Consider the following 18400-nt stretch of genomic DNA (forward strand, 5'->3'; position numbering starts at 1 on the left):
TAATAAATGCAAAGGATAATGTATTTTCTTCAAGCAGAGAAGGAGCTGATTTAAATAAAATTCCTTTACAGAGTTAAACTAAACCAAAGGTTTTAGTTCAGGGCATGTTTTGAAGTGATACTGCAGTAAACATGCCCCTGCTCTTAACTACTCACCTTAGATTTATAAGTATATACTTTACATGAGTTAAAACCTGGGACCCACACACAATGTTTTACCTCCGACACACAAAAAGCACACACACATTTTGTTTACGGCACAATATTTATTCAACAATATACAGATTAATCTCTGTCTACATCTCTGACTTTTTTTTTATATTTATCTTGCTTTTACCTTTATACATTTTGTATTTACAAGATTTTTAAAATAAGTCTTTTTTTTTCTCTCCATTTGTACATCATAATTACTACAGTGTTATCCAGCAGCTTCCATGGAAGCATTTGGACACGATTCATCGTCGCTAATCGTTTTATACACCGACCCCGAGCCACACAGCAGCAGGCTGACAGGAAGGCGCCACACAAACCCAAAACCGTCCGGCTGCGGCCTTCTCTCTGCAGGGATGGACCTCGAGAGGTTCTTTGCTCACAGGGTACAAGATCAGCAAGATCCTGTACAACAAAAATATAACTTAAAAAAAATTAGGAAAAGCGGGAAAAATGTTGCATAGAATCAATTCTGACGTCAAGAACAGAAATTTTGGTGCTGCCATTTTATTTTATTTTTTATAATTGTGGCTTTTCTCTCTTTTTATTTTTTTAACCTTAGAAACTCCTGAGACCATCCAAACCCCACAACTGTCATTTTTTAATATATTTTTTATTTATTTTTTTGGTTTTGAAACAAAAAAATATAATAAATAGCTGTACCCTTTAGTCTTCAACAAAAATAGCCTTGTGATAGATGAGGAATCCCATAGAAGTACTACTTTCAAGAGACTAAGACCCTGCACTGAGTGTATACACGCTTTACACATCTATAACTATCTTCAGAGAGGTGGATGGGTTAAAGTGCATTAAACTGTATGAACACAAAGCCCACAGTTACCACATGCAGGAAGGGAAATGAACTTTCTCATCCAGCAACAGCGACTGACCAATAAACTAGTGAGACTTATTCAACACAGAAAGAGGTTTTATTGGAAACGCACCTGGACCTCATCGGAGCTTATGGGCCTTATTGACAGTCCCGCGCTGGAGTTCATTTCCCACCCTGATCACATGCAAATAACACCACACACTGAGGGATACTGGTTACTCTAAGTCAACACACACAGCCCCAGCATGACTGCGGGTAACCTCGGCACTCGTTAAAAGACGCAAACACATCACCGGCGTTTAAACACAGCAAAAAAAGGGGCCACTGGACTCACGGCGAAAATACAGCGAGAATGGGAAACCGGGTCACACGTCACGGGGATGACGGCTTGGCTTACTCACGCAGGTGGAGAGCCCAGGCTCTCCAAGGGGGAAACGCACACCGAGGACGAGCAGCTGTGAGGGCTTCAAGCACACCAGGAGCGTCAATGTGAGAGATTTCTATACAATAACCAGTCAGTCCTCGAGCTGCGCGACAGCCTCCATCTATGCAATATGCTAAGAGCAGAAATACAGTCCCACGCAGAAGCATTCAAACTCCTTGAGCTTTTTCATATTTTAAACCATTTTATGAGACAGACCGACTCAAAGTAGCTCATAACTGTGACCTGGAAGGAAATAAAATGAATTTGGTTACAAGTAAAAAGCTGTTAAACTGTGAGTAGTTTAATCTCAGTGTGAAAACAGAGGGGAAGAGGGCAGTGAAGAAGATGGCCATTGTAACTTTGGAGGAGCTACAGAGATCAACAGATCAGGTGGGAGAATCTGTCAGCCACTATTAGTCCTGGATTTCAGAAATCTACTTCTAGAAAGTCATAAATAAGTCATATTAGCAGCTTTCAAACAGCTTTCTGCACTGGGCAGATGACATGAAAACTGATTTGTTTTTCCGCTGACTTGCAAAACATTATGTGTCGTGAAAAATTGCACATAAAACTTACACAGCACATCACCCTCAAAATACAGTTCCAATCATGCTGAGGGGAGCTGGAAAGAGTTGATAAGATGGAAGCAGCTCAATACAGGAAAATGTACTGAGATAAGAACTGCTAGAGGCTGGAAAAGACAAACAGACTGGGGTGAAGATGAGCAGCCTAGTCAAAGTCCAGACTAAAAAAAATCAGAAGCAAGGTGTAAAATCTGATGTTCACAGATGCTATTCCTCATCATTCTCTAGATGCACAAAGAATACACAAACACAGTGAGTGTTAATCCAATATGAATATGCATGTGATTGTTAAAATGCTGCAACATTTTCCTTCCAGATCACAGTGGTACACTACTTTAGTATTTCAATGTGTAAAAGACACTGATCTTTGTGAAGAAATATGAAAAGGTTCAAAGGGTAAAAATACCTTTGCAAGGCCCTGTAGGTTACTGGCCGAGACAGAAAAAACGCCTCAAACTCCTAAAATAATAATAATAACAATAATATAAACCTAACAAGCAAAAGGTGAAGCTGCATCTAAGGGCACACCGAGCCAAGTCTCTGAACCCCGCCTTTAAAATAAGACCAGTAAACAGAAAAAAAAAACAATCAGGCATTTTCAGTAAGACACCTGGGCAGCAACGACACCAATATAAATCCCTTAGGAGAGGATGTGTAATGGCACATCTGGCTAAGACGAGGACAAGATTCGGGTTTGGCTCGCTGGGCTGCTTCGTGCATCTGAAGCAGCTGTGCTTTGCAGGGCACTACACAAGCAGAAACAAGCACGGCAGGTAAAAACAAACAAAAAAAAAAAAATACACATCCCTCCGCCTGGGCAGGAAGCACTACACAAGGCTAGAAAAGCTCTGTGCGCAGATGCAGGCATTTCACAGCAGAGAAGAACTCCATGCACAAGGATGAGAAAAAACCAATTGCACTTAAAACAACTACATAAAAGAAAACAGCAATTAAAATAACCTAAGCTGCTTAATCCACGGAAACACCTGAAGTCTAACTGTGGCCTGTACTGCAGCTGAACTGGAACAGAGAGACGAGATACTCAGTCACAAATCCACATGATTACATCTAGAGTTGAAATGGGAAACCGTTGTGGTCAGATCAGCTTCAGTGAACAAATCTGACTGGCAGGTGTGTATTTCAGCACACAATGAGGTAGAACAAAAACAAGACGACGGCGACGACAATGAAACGCAGTGACTGCTACGAGCCTCCAGAGGGCAGCAAATAACCAGCACAGGAAGCCACAACTTTCAACAAACACGGAGAAACGGGAGCTACTCAGATGAAACCAACGACAAAGATACAGTCATTGCCTTTAGTGTCGCACGCAAACCTGCAAGAATCAGCTTCAGATTTAAAAATCAAAGCCACAAGACTAAAGTCTGCTTGTGTAGCTGCACAGGAATGATTTTGTCAGATTAGTCCAGTTAAAAACTGGAGACAATTCAAAACTTTTAATCCACATTCCAGTTTGGTTTGAGAACAATCTCAAAAGTTTGTTTAAACTGATTTAAACAAAAAAAGAAGAAGAAAAAGAAGAAAAAAAAAAAAAAACAGAACGAGATTCATCAGACTTTTCATGACTGAGATCAGCAAGAATGATTGCACAAGAGCCCGGGAATGAAAGGGGGGGGGAGAGGGAACGAAAAACGGGAATAATTCCCACTTTTCTCCACATGAGCGACATGTTATTGCTGATTGGCTTGACTGATTCAGTCAGAAAATCAAATAATCTGAAATGTTATGCGACTTTACATTGGAAATCCTTCCTCCTGTCATTTTCTCCCTATTGGGAGAGTTTGTGTGTGGAATGCTCAGCTTGTTTGGAGGGACTGTAGCTACAGCGATGGGGAAGTCGTCAACATGTTTGGTGTTAGAATCTAACCAGCTGTGACTGCAGGTCAAACCTTAATAGACGCTGCAGGAGTAGAGACAAAGCTCCAGAGATCTGGAGATCTTTTTATTCCACCTCATAAACACAGAAACTGACCAGGTTGCCATAGTAGAGTGGTCGTGTTGGAAACTGAATAAATATTTGCGTGTGTGTGTGTGTTTCTGTGGTTCCCTGCGCTGACATTAGACCTGTGATATGATCTGCATGTTGAAGCTGGGAGAGCGCGACTGCTTAGTGAGAGGGGCTCCGGGGGACAGGAGGGCCTGGGCCTCCTCCGGCCGGTTCAGGTGCTCCTCCTGCAGGCTGACAGTGGAGTGGCGGTGGGAGCCCCCCAGTAAGGGCCCCGTTTCCTTGTCGGAGCCGCCCGCCGCCTCCTCTCGCTCGTTCCCGCCTCCGTTCAAGTTCAGGGTCATGCAGTCGAAGGACTTGCTGGAGGAGGTGCTGCCAGTCCGCACCAGCGGGTGCCCTGCAGGGAAGCTCAGGTGCTTCTTAATGGGGCTCAGGTGGATGGCGTCCAGCTTGATGCTGCCTGGGGGGGACTGCTGCCTCTGGCGGGGCCTCGGCGCCGTGGCCTGCTGATTCACACACTGTTCCGCCTGTTTCTCTGCCTCCCTCTCCCTCTCTCGCTCCTCCTTCTTCTCCTTGTCCCTGGACAGGCGCGCTGTGATGGCTTTCTTGATGCTGCTACTGCTGCTGTTCAGGCTGCCGCCCCTCGGCCCCACGCCGCCGCTCTTGGTGCCGCTGGGCTGGCTGCTGTTGGAAGCCCCAGAGGAGAAACCTTCATCCGGATCGTTGATGTTGAAGGAATCCTCCCCGCCGCTCATGCCGTCAGCATCTGAAGGTGACAGCCAAGGCAGAGAAAAGAGGAATGTGAGAGAAGACCAACGAAACTTTAACTTTAATGCTATGAATCTTTTTTTTATGTTATTTTTATCAAGTAGAAGACTTTTAAGATATCCAGACATTGAACTACTGCTACCATCACTTTATTTTACACTAAAACAAGAAAGGTTTGCTGGCTTGAACAATCTTAATGCAGGCTGGTGAACCGCAAAGGATGTTATAGAAAGTGAATCTTGGAAAAATGTTGAAAGTTTGAGCAGGGGCAGATTTAGTGATCTTAATAATAAAGTTAAGATGGGCAACTGAATGCGTAACAAGAAATTCCAAGTTTTTCCATCTGAAACTCAAAAATTTTTTAAATTTCTAACATTTGTGCTGACAACAACACTCTTCAATGTTGACACCATTACTGACTGAAGACCTAAGTTCTGTAATAATGAGGTGTTGACTATAGGGTCAGCCTGAAGGAGAGAGTAATACTTGCAACAGATAACTGCAAGGCAGAACAGAGTACAACAAAGAAGAAGTTGGGGAAAAAATTACAAATCATTTTCAAACTTTATCATCTGTAATATTGAAAAATTCAGCAAATGTTTTTTCTGCACAAAACAGACAACCCCTAAGGTCCAAATCTGTTATGAAATTTGCAACAACATGGAGTTAGCAACGGTTGCAAAACTAGTTTTACTTTTCTAGTGGTAGTGCTTTTGGTTTTTAAATACGAAAGCTGGATGTTCAGATTCACATAACTTCAATCCAGTGGCCTTTTAAATGCTTATATTTATTCAGAATGAGAAGGAAAAAAGTCTTGTCTGACTAAAAACAACAATGAATCTGGCAATGTGTACAGCTGGGGTCTAAAGTATGACAAAAGAGGCAATCTAGCAGCTTAACATTATAAAACAAAACATAAGACGAACTCCTCAGTTTATAAAATGCTGACAATTTTTTTTGAAGAAGTAGTCACACTGCAGTAAACATGCCCCTGCTCTTAACTACCCATCTTAAATGTATAAAGTAATTTACATGAGTTAAAACTTCAGAGTTTGAAATATTTAAGCCGGTAAAGTTTTTCAAAGCATCATTCATCTTTTTCTTCGCATTTTACATCTCTCTGAAGTGATAAATTTTGTTAGTAAACTCCAAAACATGCAAACCTCAGTGTCATAGTTGCAGGACTAACACCGCTGTACTGCAATAGTATGTTTGAACTCAGATCATGAGTTTGTTACTTTTTACCAAATAAACTGATAGCACATAGGCAATATCGACATGAGAACATTTGAAAAGCAAATCATGAATAATCCATTTACGACCCTTCAATGAAAGCTGAAAAGGAAAAACAAAAAACAAAAAACAAACTGGGTTAGAAAACCAAGCAGATTATTGGCAATACATTATGCAGGGTGCAGCCGGTCAAACAGAAAAGACTGGCTGTCTCTCTTTCCGTCATGCATCGCTGGGACAAGCACAACAGGGACAACAGGGGACCCACAGACAGCGCCAAAAATGAAACGGAAAGCTGAGAAGAAAAAGGTCTGGATCGGCATGCACATAACATGAGGAGAAGACGCATGCTCTCCTGCCCCATCCCTCGTTTCTTCCGCAGCGCAGCATCAACCGAGCTGAGCCAGTCGGCACGGAGAACGCCGAAAAGAGCCAAAAACAAAAAGCCTCCAGTCAAAGCTGACGGCCCACCAAGCTAACAGAGGAACCGCCACAGGCCGGCTACAACCAGGAGAAAACGTTTCTGAAGTTCTACACCACATCAGGACTGGAAGAAAAAAAATCTGCAACTATTTTCACCCTATTACAACAGTTTGCTGAAGATATCAAGATGGTTATGTCTCATGGTTCTACTCATAAACTGAGGGGGTTTTTTTAAACTATAAATAAGGAGCATATTTCTTTATGGTTCTTTTCAATGAAAATCTGAAATGATTTTTAGTTTACTACCAACATTAAACTGCTAAAAAAATCCATACTCCTTGCACTTTTTCACATTTAATTAAACTTGACTGTATTTTTTTTTTTTTTTTGAGATTTTATGTGATGGAGCAACTCAGAAAGAAAAATCATCATCCTAAAGTAAATAATTATTAATTATTTTGCAAACAAAAATATTTAACAAGTGAAAACTGGAGACACTTTGCCAATTCTTTTTGCAGGACAGCTCACACTCATTCAGACTGAATGGCAAGTATCCATGAACATCGATGGTCAAGTTTCATCTTGATTTTTGGGTCTGGACTTTGACTGGTCCATTCTAACACAAGCATATGCTGTGATCTTAAACATTTCACTGAAACTCTTTCACTAGTTACTAATTAGGTAAAGTCTAAAGGCAATTAGTCAACTGTATATTTATTAGGGGGGTGACACTTTCTGAGTAAAAACGTGTGAAAACAATCCAGCTTTTTCAACTTACTTCACTATTACGCCCTACTTTGTGTTGGTCTAGCACATTAAATGAAAATATACTAAACTTAAGTTTGCGTTTATAATGAGTCAAAATGTAAAAAAGGTCGAGAGGTGTAAATACTTTCGCAGAAAACTAACTAGGAATGTTTTGTATCAATTTTAATTAAAATCTGATTGAAAAAAGTCCACCTTCATCTAGGAGTTTCAACAACAGAAAAAGGAAACCAAATATATATTTTAGACAATATACATTATTGCAGGACTGACGATCAAAATACAAATGACAAAATGTGGAACAAAGTGAATGCAGACGTGCAAAATAGAGAACCGATTCCCACATAGAAGCACTGCAGCCCCAAAGTAAAGAGTGCATAATTATGTAGGTGTTTAATTTCTGAAAGCAAATGTCCAGTGATTACACACAGACTGTGGCCAGATTCATATAGATTGTTTGATCAGATTCCCAAACATTGAAATGCCTTACAGGACTATTTTTTTCACAGCTGCACTGAGTTCGGTGAAAGATCACTGGAAGAACACTAGATGGCGCTAAGACAAACACTGACCATGAGCAAGGACATGATCTAAACCTTCGTCACAGACTTCAAGGTTTTAGATAGATCATGGAGGAAGACGTAAACGCACACGATGAGACAAAATGTTGCTGTACGGTCTGCCAGCGTATGTCTTTGGTGTTTTTTTCAAATATTAGACAACATCATTTTATTTTTAAGTCAGAGATGCAATGGTTTAATGTTTTAGCTGAAATTACTGAAGCTTGCTGAGGCGTGTGCATGCAGAGCTCTTTCCCACTCACTGAGCTGAGGAGCAGAGGCAGCAGATGGCTGATGCTGGCCTGAATGTCGATGCATTTGGTGTTTTCAGTCGCAGTAAGGTAGCGGTACAGACAAGATGTCAAGGCCTGCGTGCCAGTATTTAAAAACACCTCCGGTTTTCTCATAAAACAGCAGAAAGCATTTACTAACAGGACCAATCATCAAACACCGAGATCCCTGGGGAAGCTGCAGGCTCAGTGAGTGACAAGGGGAGCGGTCTGAAGTTGAAGGAATGACGAGGAAAAAGACAAGAGTGCGACACGATGACGGGCCCATGCAGAACGGCCAGCGGCAACACTTCCTTCAACCCCAGAATAGGCAACTCTTCCACAGGTAAATGCAGCAGGAAGTAGCGATGGTCTGGTAGTAGAAGGTTTGCTGACTGTCGGATGAGTTAGTTTACTCTGGGGAAGTGAGGAGGCAGCAACGACAGGAGCGGCAGAGTTGACCGCCTCGAGCTGAGGAGGGGGAGTAGTAGTAGTAGGAAGAGGAGGAGGAGGATGAAGATCACGGGGGCCACCTCTTCCAGAGACCCTCTATCCTAAGAGTGGCCAGCCCCGTCCCCTACCCTCGAGTGTGATGGGGGGAATGATGCTGCTGCTGCTGCTGCTGTGGTGGCTGTGATGCCGCCCTCCTCTATCCTCTTTAGCTGCGGGTTCCCTGGGAGGGTCGTGGAGGTGGTGGAGCTGGACGAGGCTAGGAGGACTGATGGTGAGGCTCAACTCTGCATCGCTTGAGTAGTCAAAACAATCTGGGAGTCAACAACACAGATGAGGAGATGTGGGTCTTTATTAGCAGCAACCTTCAGCTCAGGCGGGCCCCGTCCTGGGCACAGATGAAGTAAAGGTTTTCTTTTTTTTGTTTTTGTAAACAATTAATTAACCTCCCACTAGTGGCCTGGATACACAGGCACCATTTTGTTGACTGTCTTAAATCCACAAAATGTTTTTTTTTTTTTTTTACTGGTGATAGAAAGAACAAAATGCTCTTGACTGACGAGACACAATAAGCAAAGAAAAAACAGAAAAAAGCAATAGGGAGCAATGAGTGGCACAGGCACAGACTACATGAGCACAACTACAACAATAATTACACAGAACACCATTAAAATTATTCTAATGGTGTAGCCAGTTTACAAAGGAAACAGATTTTCCTCTCTCTGATGAGGACAAACACCAGAGAAGTCATTTCTCACCAAACAGATCCCTCGTGTGGCCTTCCGTAGATCAGAAAAGAGTGAAATACTGTAAGCTCACATCTTCATCGTGACTGAATGTGCTCCCTTTAAAAGCTACTGTAGGTCTGCTCTGCCGAGTGCTGACGTTTCTCCTGCTATGCGGCTTCACAGCATTTAGGCTTCCCTCCAGCTCCCGAGGCTTTAATCTTACCCTCTCTCTTCCAGCGGTGGCGCCGTATGGAAGCTGTGGTGATTGCCGAGATGGATATACGGCTGATGGTGGGGGTCACCTCCACCTGAAGCACCTTGCGTCCCCGCGGCGCTTCAGGAGCGCTTTCTGGCAGAGAGTTTTTCATGGCGTTCCCCAGCTGAGGTGGACAGACAAAGTTGGCATCACTAAAACGTGGAACATAAAGGCCCTAATTTAAATTAAGAAATGTCCAAGTAATACTTTGAATTTGTGGTTTTTCATGTAGTAACTGTTTTTTTTTTTTTCTTGGAAATTTTCTTATCCCAGTGTTTCGGTGTTTATTTTAACTTATAGATTTGCTTGTAACTGTACTGTCTTTGTTTTCTTTTTGAATCAAAAGTACATCTGGTCCATGGCTTCTGTGTTCAGCCGGGGTTTTTTTTTCATGACGAAGCTATAGCTATACTTAGCTTTGTGTTTTCTTACCACTTCATTCAATAGAAAGTACCTCTGGGTCAGTGCTTTAATATTTTCTTTTTGCTGCGTCTCTTTCTTAGAGGTGGGTTTTGCCGTGTTTTTCCCCCAAGGAAAGTGATTATGTTCAGCCTCATCTTTCCTAGATAAAGCCGTTGCTGCCATTACCTCTGTAGGTTAATTTTTTTTTTTTAGAAAGTAGTCCTGATCCAGCGATACAATGTTTACCTGCATAATTTTCCCAAACAAACTAATTGATTTAGCTATTGCCTCTACTAACTTTGTGCTATTTAGAGCTTCCATTAAAAGCACTTCTGTGTCCGTGTCTTTTATGAACCCATTGTTCCTGCACTGTTTGTAATAGGATCTGAATCTGACAATAACATTAACTGGAATAAATTGGACTGATTTGATTAAATCTGGACCAGAATGGATTTGACAGAACTGAATGTGTTCTAAAGTCTTTTGGGGGAATAAAGTTTATTGAACAGACTCACCAGGAGAGGCTGGGAATAAAGCTCCAGCTGGGCCCTGTAGACAATGTCCTCCAGAGCTTCTCGCCCCATCTCCCACTCTCCATTGTATCTGCACATTACAAACATCAACAAACATTTGTTCTGCATCTTGCTGTAAATCTGCTAGAGGAAACAGTAGGCTCTCACATGTTCGCTTTAATGTCTGTCTCACACCCCCTGAACTATTATTAGTCATTTACTGATTCAGCATGTGAGCACGGTTACAGTCTGAGGTGCAACCGAATTACTAGAAGAACACAAGTAGTCATGTTTTTCCTATTAACACGGCTGTGCTAAATAAAATATTTAAGAGATTGTTTCCAGATTGAAAAGCTGTCAGTGGTTTTGGAGAAAATCATAATTTTATTATTAAGAAATGAAATCAAGTAAAAAGCTTACAACAAACTAAAAAATGTTTTGTAATTATTTTATAAAACATATGCAAACCACACGGGGGGAAAAAAATAATAAAAAAATCAAAACGGTCAACAGCGGCTGAACTCTTTGATCCAAATCACAATGCGGGGAATAAATGCTTCAGGAGCTCCCTTTGCACTGCAGATCAAACAAACTGGGATGAATGGGAAGGTAGGAACATACCCTCTGATGTAGTCACAGCTGAAAAGGCACCAGAATACAAATTCAATCTGATATGAAAGAAATGCTTGTTCCTTTTATTTTAAAACGCTGGTGATCCGATATCCCTGCAGATCTTTCGTTCTCCTATCATGTGGCATTACTGTTGCAGCGCATTAGCAAACATATTAACCTAAATCCTACAGCGTTCTCGCTGTGTGCCAAGGTCCCTCTGTGTGTGTGTGGATTCAATGGATTGAGGTTGATCTGCCGTCCGTGCAGGACGGCGGAGAGGTGAGCCGCAGCATGGAGAAGCACTCATTCACACATACATGAATAAAATCCTATTCATTTTACTTTCAGAGGTGCTGACGGCTTTGATCTTTTGATTCCTGGTGTGCAGCCTCACAGTGTTCCCCCAGTGTTCCCTAAGATCCGGCCCATATCATATCAAGGGCTGCGTTTCCAGGAACTGCCCGTCATCTCATCCAGGAGCTGTAATCAGCTTTTGAACAGCTGTGGCCAGAGGGGAAAAGCTCACCTGCTCTGTGAATTTATGACCACTGTAATCGGTTTCACAGCAGGAAGCGTCTGTTCTTCGTAGACAGCTTGTGAGATTTTTACAACTAAATGAAATCAAGACTGCACTGATGAGGGGTGTCTCACAGAGAAAAAGAACAGTTAAAATAAACAACACAAGTAGTTTGTTTTTATATCCCTTAAACTAATAAATGTATAATAATATTTAATGTATTCGGAAAACTTTCTCTTGGTCTCAGTCAGTTTTGCAGTAGACGGCTGGAAGTCGCTAAGAATGAATGTAAATTCATATTTTGTTAATGTTTTTGGAAAGTGTGATCAATATTTGAAAGAAATTTCAAATTTGAAATATTCACACTTTTATGCTCGCTTATGAGTGAAAAACATTGGACTCTACTTGCTCACCACAAAAAAACAATAAATGTGGAAAAAGCTGCTGAAGCCGATATGTAAAAAGCCAGGTTCAGTCATTTGATGCATAAACATGTGCAACTGCTTGCAATTTTTTTTATTGAAAAAGCGTGCAAAAAAACTGTAAAGATACGTACATAGCGTGGTAAACGGCAGTGAGCATCTGCACCATGAACTCGGGGTCCAGCAGGACGCGGTTGCAAGGTTCTCTCCAGAGCTTTTGTTGTTGTCGAGGGAAGCCGCATACACACACCCTGGGGAGGGAATTGGTGTCAGATGGTGAATAAACTATGGAGATGTTTTTCCAGATTTCGCTGAATTTCTCTAACAGCTGTAGGAAGCTAAGATGAGACATGTGCGGAAACGGCTAATATTTTAACCAGTTTTTATGTGCGGAGGTTGGAGAAAGCTGGCTACCGAGTCTGCTCTGTGAGAAGTCAAAGACTGAGAGCATTGTTCTCCAAAGTCTTGACAGTCACAGTTTGCCATCTGTCTAAACGGAGCTTAGTGACAGAGGGCTGGGACTCATAGCCTGAAACGATCAGACACTGCAGTGGAAGAATACAGTGACACCACTAAACATTATACAGTGCATATATTATATATGTTCATACTGAACTAAATGACTCCTCAGAGTCTGGTTTTTATTTAAGGCAATGATGTCAGCTGATCAGCTCAGCTTGAATAAAGTTGTACTTTATCCAACCGTGAGCACAGCTAGAAACAGAGGAAAGTGAATGACTTCAATGAAAAAGAGGAGAGTGAATCCTAACTTCAAGTAAAAAAAGTAACTAAAATGATAAAGGAAGGAAGATGGTTCATAACTGGGTGCAGAACTAACAAGAGCAACATGATTTCCAGATGGTTTTCTCACCGTGAGCTCATCCTGCAGACGGCCTGGTAGGAGGAAAGGGGCATGTAGACCACAGCAGAGTTGTAGCAGAGCATAAGGAAACACAAGACCTCAAACCTGCAAAACAAAAAACAACAGAAGTCTAAAAAAACATGTTTTTTTTTTATGACATAAAAATTATTTTAGTATGCGGAATTAGAAGCAATAAACTTAATGAGCCATAAAATTGTGCACTAAACAAACTGCTACTTTGGTAGTTTGTTAATTATCAGCCAGAGTATCATTTCTGGAAACATGGTTTCTAAAACTACAATAAGAAAGAAAAACAATTCATACAGAAGCTGCATCTGCAGGTCAATTGTTGCAATGTTTGGTAATAATGATTGCAAAATATGCAGCAGGAGTGCTGTGGCATTGTAAAGGTCAAGTATGTTTGCAAACAAGGATGCTGCTTTTTCAAACAGCTCGACAGTAAAGCTGCGCAACACTTGTAAAGGATTGAGAAGTGTGTAAAGCTCCTTTGAAAGCTGCCACTTTACTTTAATATCTGCAGAGGCTGCAAAGACTTTTCAAGGGTTATGAGGTGAGAACCACGTTACTGAGACCTAATAATGAAACACATGAAGTCAAAGTGAGACCATAAACTTAAATAAGCAAGAACTATGCAGGAAGGCATTTAGACTGAATGAAGGAACAGAGCTCTGCAACTTCTTCTCATAAACATGAATTCAGACCCACTCAAACAAATGGATAATTAAATTAGCCAAGAGGTCAGGCCAAGATGAAATATATTGATTATGTCCGTCGCACTATGGTCATTGCAGTCACAACGCTCTGGCCAGCCAGTCTTATTTGAACTGCTGTCACATGGTCATTTTTGCATATGTGTGCCACGTAGAACATAAGTGAACACAGAACCATATTTGCTCTATTGAAGGCAGCAGATAACCCTTTGTTTGGCAGGATCACTGGTGTATTTCATTGAGATCATTATTCATGCACTGCAGCAGAAAGTGTGTGACGGCCAAAAAAGCTCTTAGACTTACTGAGTGCGGCTAAAAGAGGCTGAATGAGCATCCAGACTTATGATCTGATCACCTTAAAAGGTGTTTTTTTTATTTTTTATGGAGGAATATTTGATCAAATAAAATACGCAAAGATTTTAAAATGACTGATAGTCACATCTGAAACTGGACACAGTTTGTTGATGCAACATGTTTGTTTAAGACAACCAGAGAACAACACTCCAACAGTTCAGAGTCTGTAGCTACTGTGTTATTGTCAGTTTCTCTCTTTAATGCTAAAACTCATTTCTCAGATGTTTCATTGAACATCTGAACAGTCGACCTTTGTCAGCTGTTCAAAGAAAACAATGTAAACAAAATTAAACCAATGGAGCCAAAATAAAAATCAAAAGTTATAATAGGGTACGTTAGCCAACGCTAAACTAAGCTAAGCCTAAATAAAACAAGTAAAACTAAGCCAAGATTACCTAAACTACATAAGCTAAACTGAGCAAAGAAAAGCAACACTAAAAAACAAGCTAAAACCACGTACATAAAATAAGCAAAGCAAACATATTCTTCTTAGCTAACCTAAGCTAATCTAAGGTAAATTAAGCTGAGCGAAGATAACCTAAAAAAGGATAAAAGATAAAATGAAATAAGTTAAGCTAAGCTAATCACGTATAAATAAAAAAGTATATTGTTACTATTTATGACAAATAATTATGGAAAAAAAATCCTAATTAATATTATATTAAATCAAATTTAATATTATATACATATTAAATGTTATTTATATTAAATAACATTTGTAACATATTATCTCCTTTAACATTTTTTAATCTAAAAACAAATGTAAAATCTCAATGCAAAAATCATGGTTTAATAAAATAAATATATTCATCATGAAAACAAAAACAAACAGCCAAATTAACATTGAGAAGACGTCGTCGTTCTGGTGTTAGGAGCTGCTTCAGTGGGTTTCCCACCTGTTCTGTGCAGTGAAGGTTTCTCTCTGAGGGTGGAGGCCGCTGTAAACCACTCTGATCAGGTCATGCTGACACAGCGCTCCCTCAGTCAGAGCCATGGACCCCAGGCTAGAAGGCTAAACAGATAAAACATAATTTCTATTAAATCAGAGGCTACAGGTAATTGTGCTCCTGCAGTTACTTAATAGTCTAATTCTCCCTCCATATTGCACTTTATGACACAGTATTAATCAAGAACTGAAAAATTAAAGTGAAGGAGAGTCCAGGTGAAGTTCTTATAAATCTAAATGTTTACAGTGTCTAACGGAGGAACTTGACTCACTGCTGGGGAAAATACTTCAAGTAAACACTTTTACTGCATCATTAAGTCTCATTAATCTATCTACAAGTCTTAATTTTGGTGAGTGTGCTGACTGTGCATCTCTTACACCAAAAACATTTGTTTACAATTTTGTTCCCTCTACAGATTCCTTCATGAAAGATTGAACTCATCTTCCTGCTTCCATCCAGCTTCACTGATGCAGGGCACTGCTTTAATGAGGCTAAGACACTTTCGATTAAATATTTAGGATAGCTTTTGGAGTCATTAGCAAATGATAGAGGTGGTGAGGCAGGATGCATCGCTTGGATGGCTTGCAATCTATTGTGGGATTATTTCCTCTTACTGTCCTCAGTTAAAAGCTATGCATGTATATATCTGACGTGCTGCTGACAATCTACTTATATTGTTCTATGCAGGGTACTGAGGGAAAAAAAAAACCATCAGCCTTACTTGCTTCATGAGTAAAACAGAAAGAGAAAGAGATGCACATGATGACTGTATGGAATCTAAGAGTTGGTTCAAATAAAAATGTGTAAACCACTTCATATTGCAGCTTTGCAGAGCAGAAGTTACACTAAGTGACTTGTGATTCTGTACGAGAAAAACAAAAGAGGACAGATGAGTAACATGCTAATGGCGTCCTTGGGATCAGGGCACATGACATTCAGACCGGCATTATAATCAGGGAGGATTGTTGTGAGCCGTTTCCTCATTCCTCGATTGTTTCTTCATTCTCTTGGCATGGAGGGAGGAGTTTCTGAAGCTTGTAATTACAGCAATGAATTATCTGTGGTGCACAAGATGCACACGTAATCATACACACACACACACACACACACGCATACACCGATTCACACAGTGTAGAAAACAGTGACTGTCCTTAAGATGACAAAAAAGACAGAAAGCTAGGCTACAACATGTTCTGTTAAAGTTTGTGTTATTGAATTTGTCTGACCTATTCAGACCCAGATCAATCAGCCAGCTAGTAAAAGCTGTCTATAATATCTTCTCTCATTTAAAGTAATTAACAAACACACTTTATTCTTAAAACAAAGATATGAAAAACATGAAGAAATATATATTAATATTACAGAAACTAGAACTGCCAAGGTCAGGTTATTAAAAGCATTGGGATATTCAGAAAAGTGCCGTGTTTTCAATCCAATCCACCACCTTTCTAAATCTCCAAGATATAATGAGGACAGGAAGAGAGAAGAAAAGATGCAGTGAAAGGGAACATGTGCTTTTCATCTCACACCTTGGCCATTTGGTAACTAGATCCCAGTCTGAACTAGTTTACTACACAAAGCTTTCTGCAACCAGACATTTTGTTCCAGCCACCTGTCAATTCATCATAGAATGTTTTTTAATCATCTCTAGTCAGACATGTTGTTGTAAAACTATTTAATCCATCAATAGATCAGTTATCTTGATGTATTAAAATATACATATTTATCTCCACAGTTTATGAAAACTACAAATAACAAGACATTGATGTGTGATGGTTTAAGTACAAGGGTGCAAAATGAAGGTAAGAAAGAACAAGTGACAAGTTGGTAATAGACCCTGCAAAGAAAACATAACACCAGTATAGAAAAGCTGGTTCCTAAAATGGACAGAACAGGAAAGAGTCAGAGTCCTACCTCATGATATATAGATGGTTTCGACAGAGATGGGATTGTGAAGGAAAGAAGTTTGCTGTTTCCGTCTTTGTCAACAATTTCCTGTGAAAAAATGTAACAAAAAAATCCAGAAAGCTTGAGTTGGCATAATCTCTTTAAATTAAATTAAATGTAAGATGGATGCAAGAGACACAATCAAAATGATTCCAATTCAAAGCAGAAAGACTCATAAATAATACTAAACTTGTTTTCATTGGATGTAAAGAAATAAAGAAAATAAAAACAAATTGTATATTTTAAAGAAAAATTTGTAGTTTAGACTAATTGAAAAATGAGTTCAGCGATTAAAAGGAAAAAAATAATCATTCGTGACAACTCTGAAATATAGTTAACAACTCCTACATGACCACATGTAAAGTGATCTAGAACAAATCAAATATCGACCAGCATTCTGTCTGCTGGAGTCTGATTTCACACTGTTAAATGTGTTGCAAGGCTTAATGTTTCCCTCAAAATGGCATCATTTTGTAATGTTATGCCTCATTACCTCAACCACAGACAACCCCAGCAAAGCAAATAAAGTTAATTCATACTAATATACCGCTGAGCCTTTTAGAAACAGAGTTAGCTTGTTAGCATGCTTACCTACCTCTGCAAAAGTCTTGCTAAAGAAAATCTGAAATATCTATATTATCTAAGTGTTAGTTAAGTTTTATTGTAGTAGCTGGTTCTCATTACTTCACTACAGAGGCTTACTCTGTTCATGTTCCTCCTCATTACTGTTGTGGAATAAAGTAGTCATTATTATTTCAACATGTCCTCAAGTTGTCCTTGACTGGACTGTGGGTTGCTTGTTCTGTCCTTCACTGGCTACCAGTTTATCTCTGGCAGAACTGCTGAGAGCAAAAGCTGTTTATCACGACTCGCCCGTCAATGGAGACACATCTGTGAGCATGTGCTGCTTGTCTGAGTGTGTGTGTGTGTGTATTGAGAGGTACAGATACAGAGGAATAAATTATTCATGAATATGCCCCTTAGCAGCACTGGCTGACATGGAGCTGTGTCTTTCAGTATCTCTTGCTCTTTGCACATTTCCTCAAGGGTGTTTCCTGGTGATGCAATCCCCTTCAGGCCAATCCGTCAACCACTGTTTTCTTTGCAGGTCACCTTGAATGTGAAGCTTATCATTTACAATAAATCTGGCACTTTCCACGGGGAAAAAAATAAATAAAAAATCTAAATATATTTCAAGTTTGTGAAGTCTCTTTTTGTACAATTGTGCTAGATAACTCCAACTCAAAGGTGAAAAGTTAATGTCTGGCTTCACTGTTAAGAGTGAAGAAGGTTCAACATCAGATAGAAAATTTCTGAAGAAATTTTAAAGGGTCCCAACCCCACTAAGGGACAAGGGTGTTAGAAAATGGATAGATGGATGGATGAATTTTAAAGGGCTCTGCCAAAGTCTGTGTATTGATTGGACCCAAATTAGAGCTTCTTATGTTTAGTTAGATACTGTAGGCCTCAAGTTTGAGCATCAAAGTCTAAACAGATGGATTGTCTCTGTGTCTGATGCATGTCATGAAAATGTCCAGAATAAGCTAAAACATCTGTAGCATGTGGGATATTAGTACCATTACATGTTGACCTCTAGTAACAAAGTAAATGCTAAGGTTAGCTAAAG

The 18400-nt window shown here is 40.1% G+C and overlaps 1 protein-coding gene across 4 annotated transcripts in view; it reads right to left on the reverse strand.

The window, feature by feature from the left end:
• Positions 1-1787: 1787 nt before the first annotated feature.
• LOC103461646 (hyccin 2) overlaps positions 1788-18400 on the reverse strand; it is a 44088-nt gene continuing 27475 nt past the window's right edge. For 2 of the 4 annotated variants that reach the window (XM_017303684.2, XM_017303685.2), the window contains 8 exons: positions 16741-16821; positions 14776-14891; positions 12804-12899; positions 12067-12183; positions 10385-10472; positions 9435-9591; positions 8615-8797; positions 1788-4781 (listed from right to left, as the gene is read on the reverse strand). In XM_017303684.2, the coding sequence (XP_017159173.2) occupies positions 4129-4781; positions 8615-8797; positions 9435-9591; positions 10385-10472; positions 12067-12183; positions 12804-12899; positions 14776-14891; positions 16741-16821 (1491 nt within the window). In that variant the 3' untranslated portion in view covers positions 1788-4128. Of the gene's footprint in view, positions 4782-8614; positions 8798-9241; positions 9263-9434; positions 9592-10384; positions 10473-12066; positions 12184-12803; positions 12900-14775; positions 14892-16740; positions 16822-18400 lie in introns of all 4 variants that reach the window. The other 2 variants (XM_081604216.1, XM_017303686.2) reach the window with 2 other exon arrangements.

The sequence above is a fragment of the Poecilia reticulata genome, chromosome 2 (genome assembly GCF_904066995.2).
Source record: "Poecilia reticulata chromosome 2, P_reticulata-male-v2, whole genome shotgun sequence".
Taxonomy (NCBI): domain Eukaryota; kingdom Metazoa; phylum Chordata; class Actinopteri; order Cyprinodontiformes; family Poeciliidae; genus Poecilia; species Poecilia reticulata.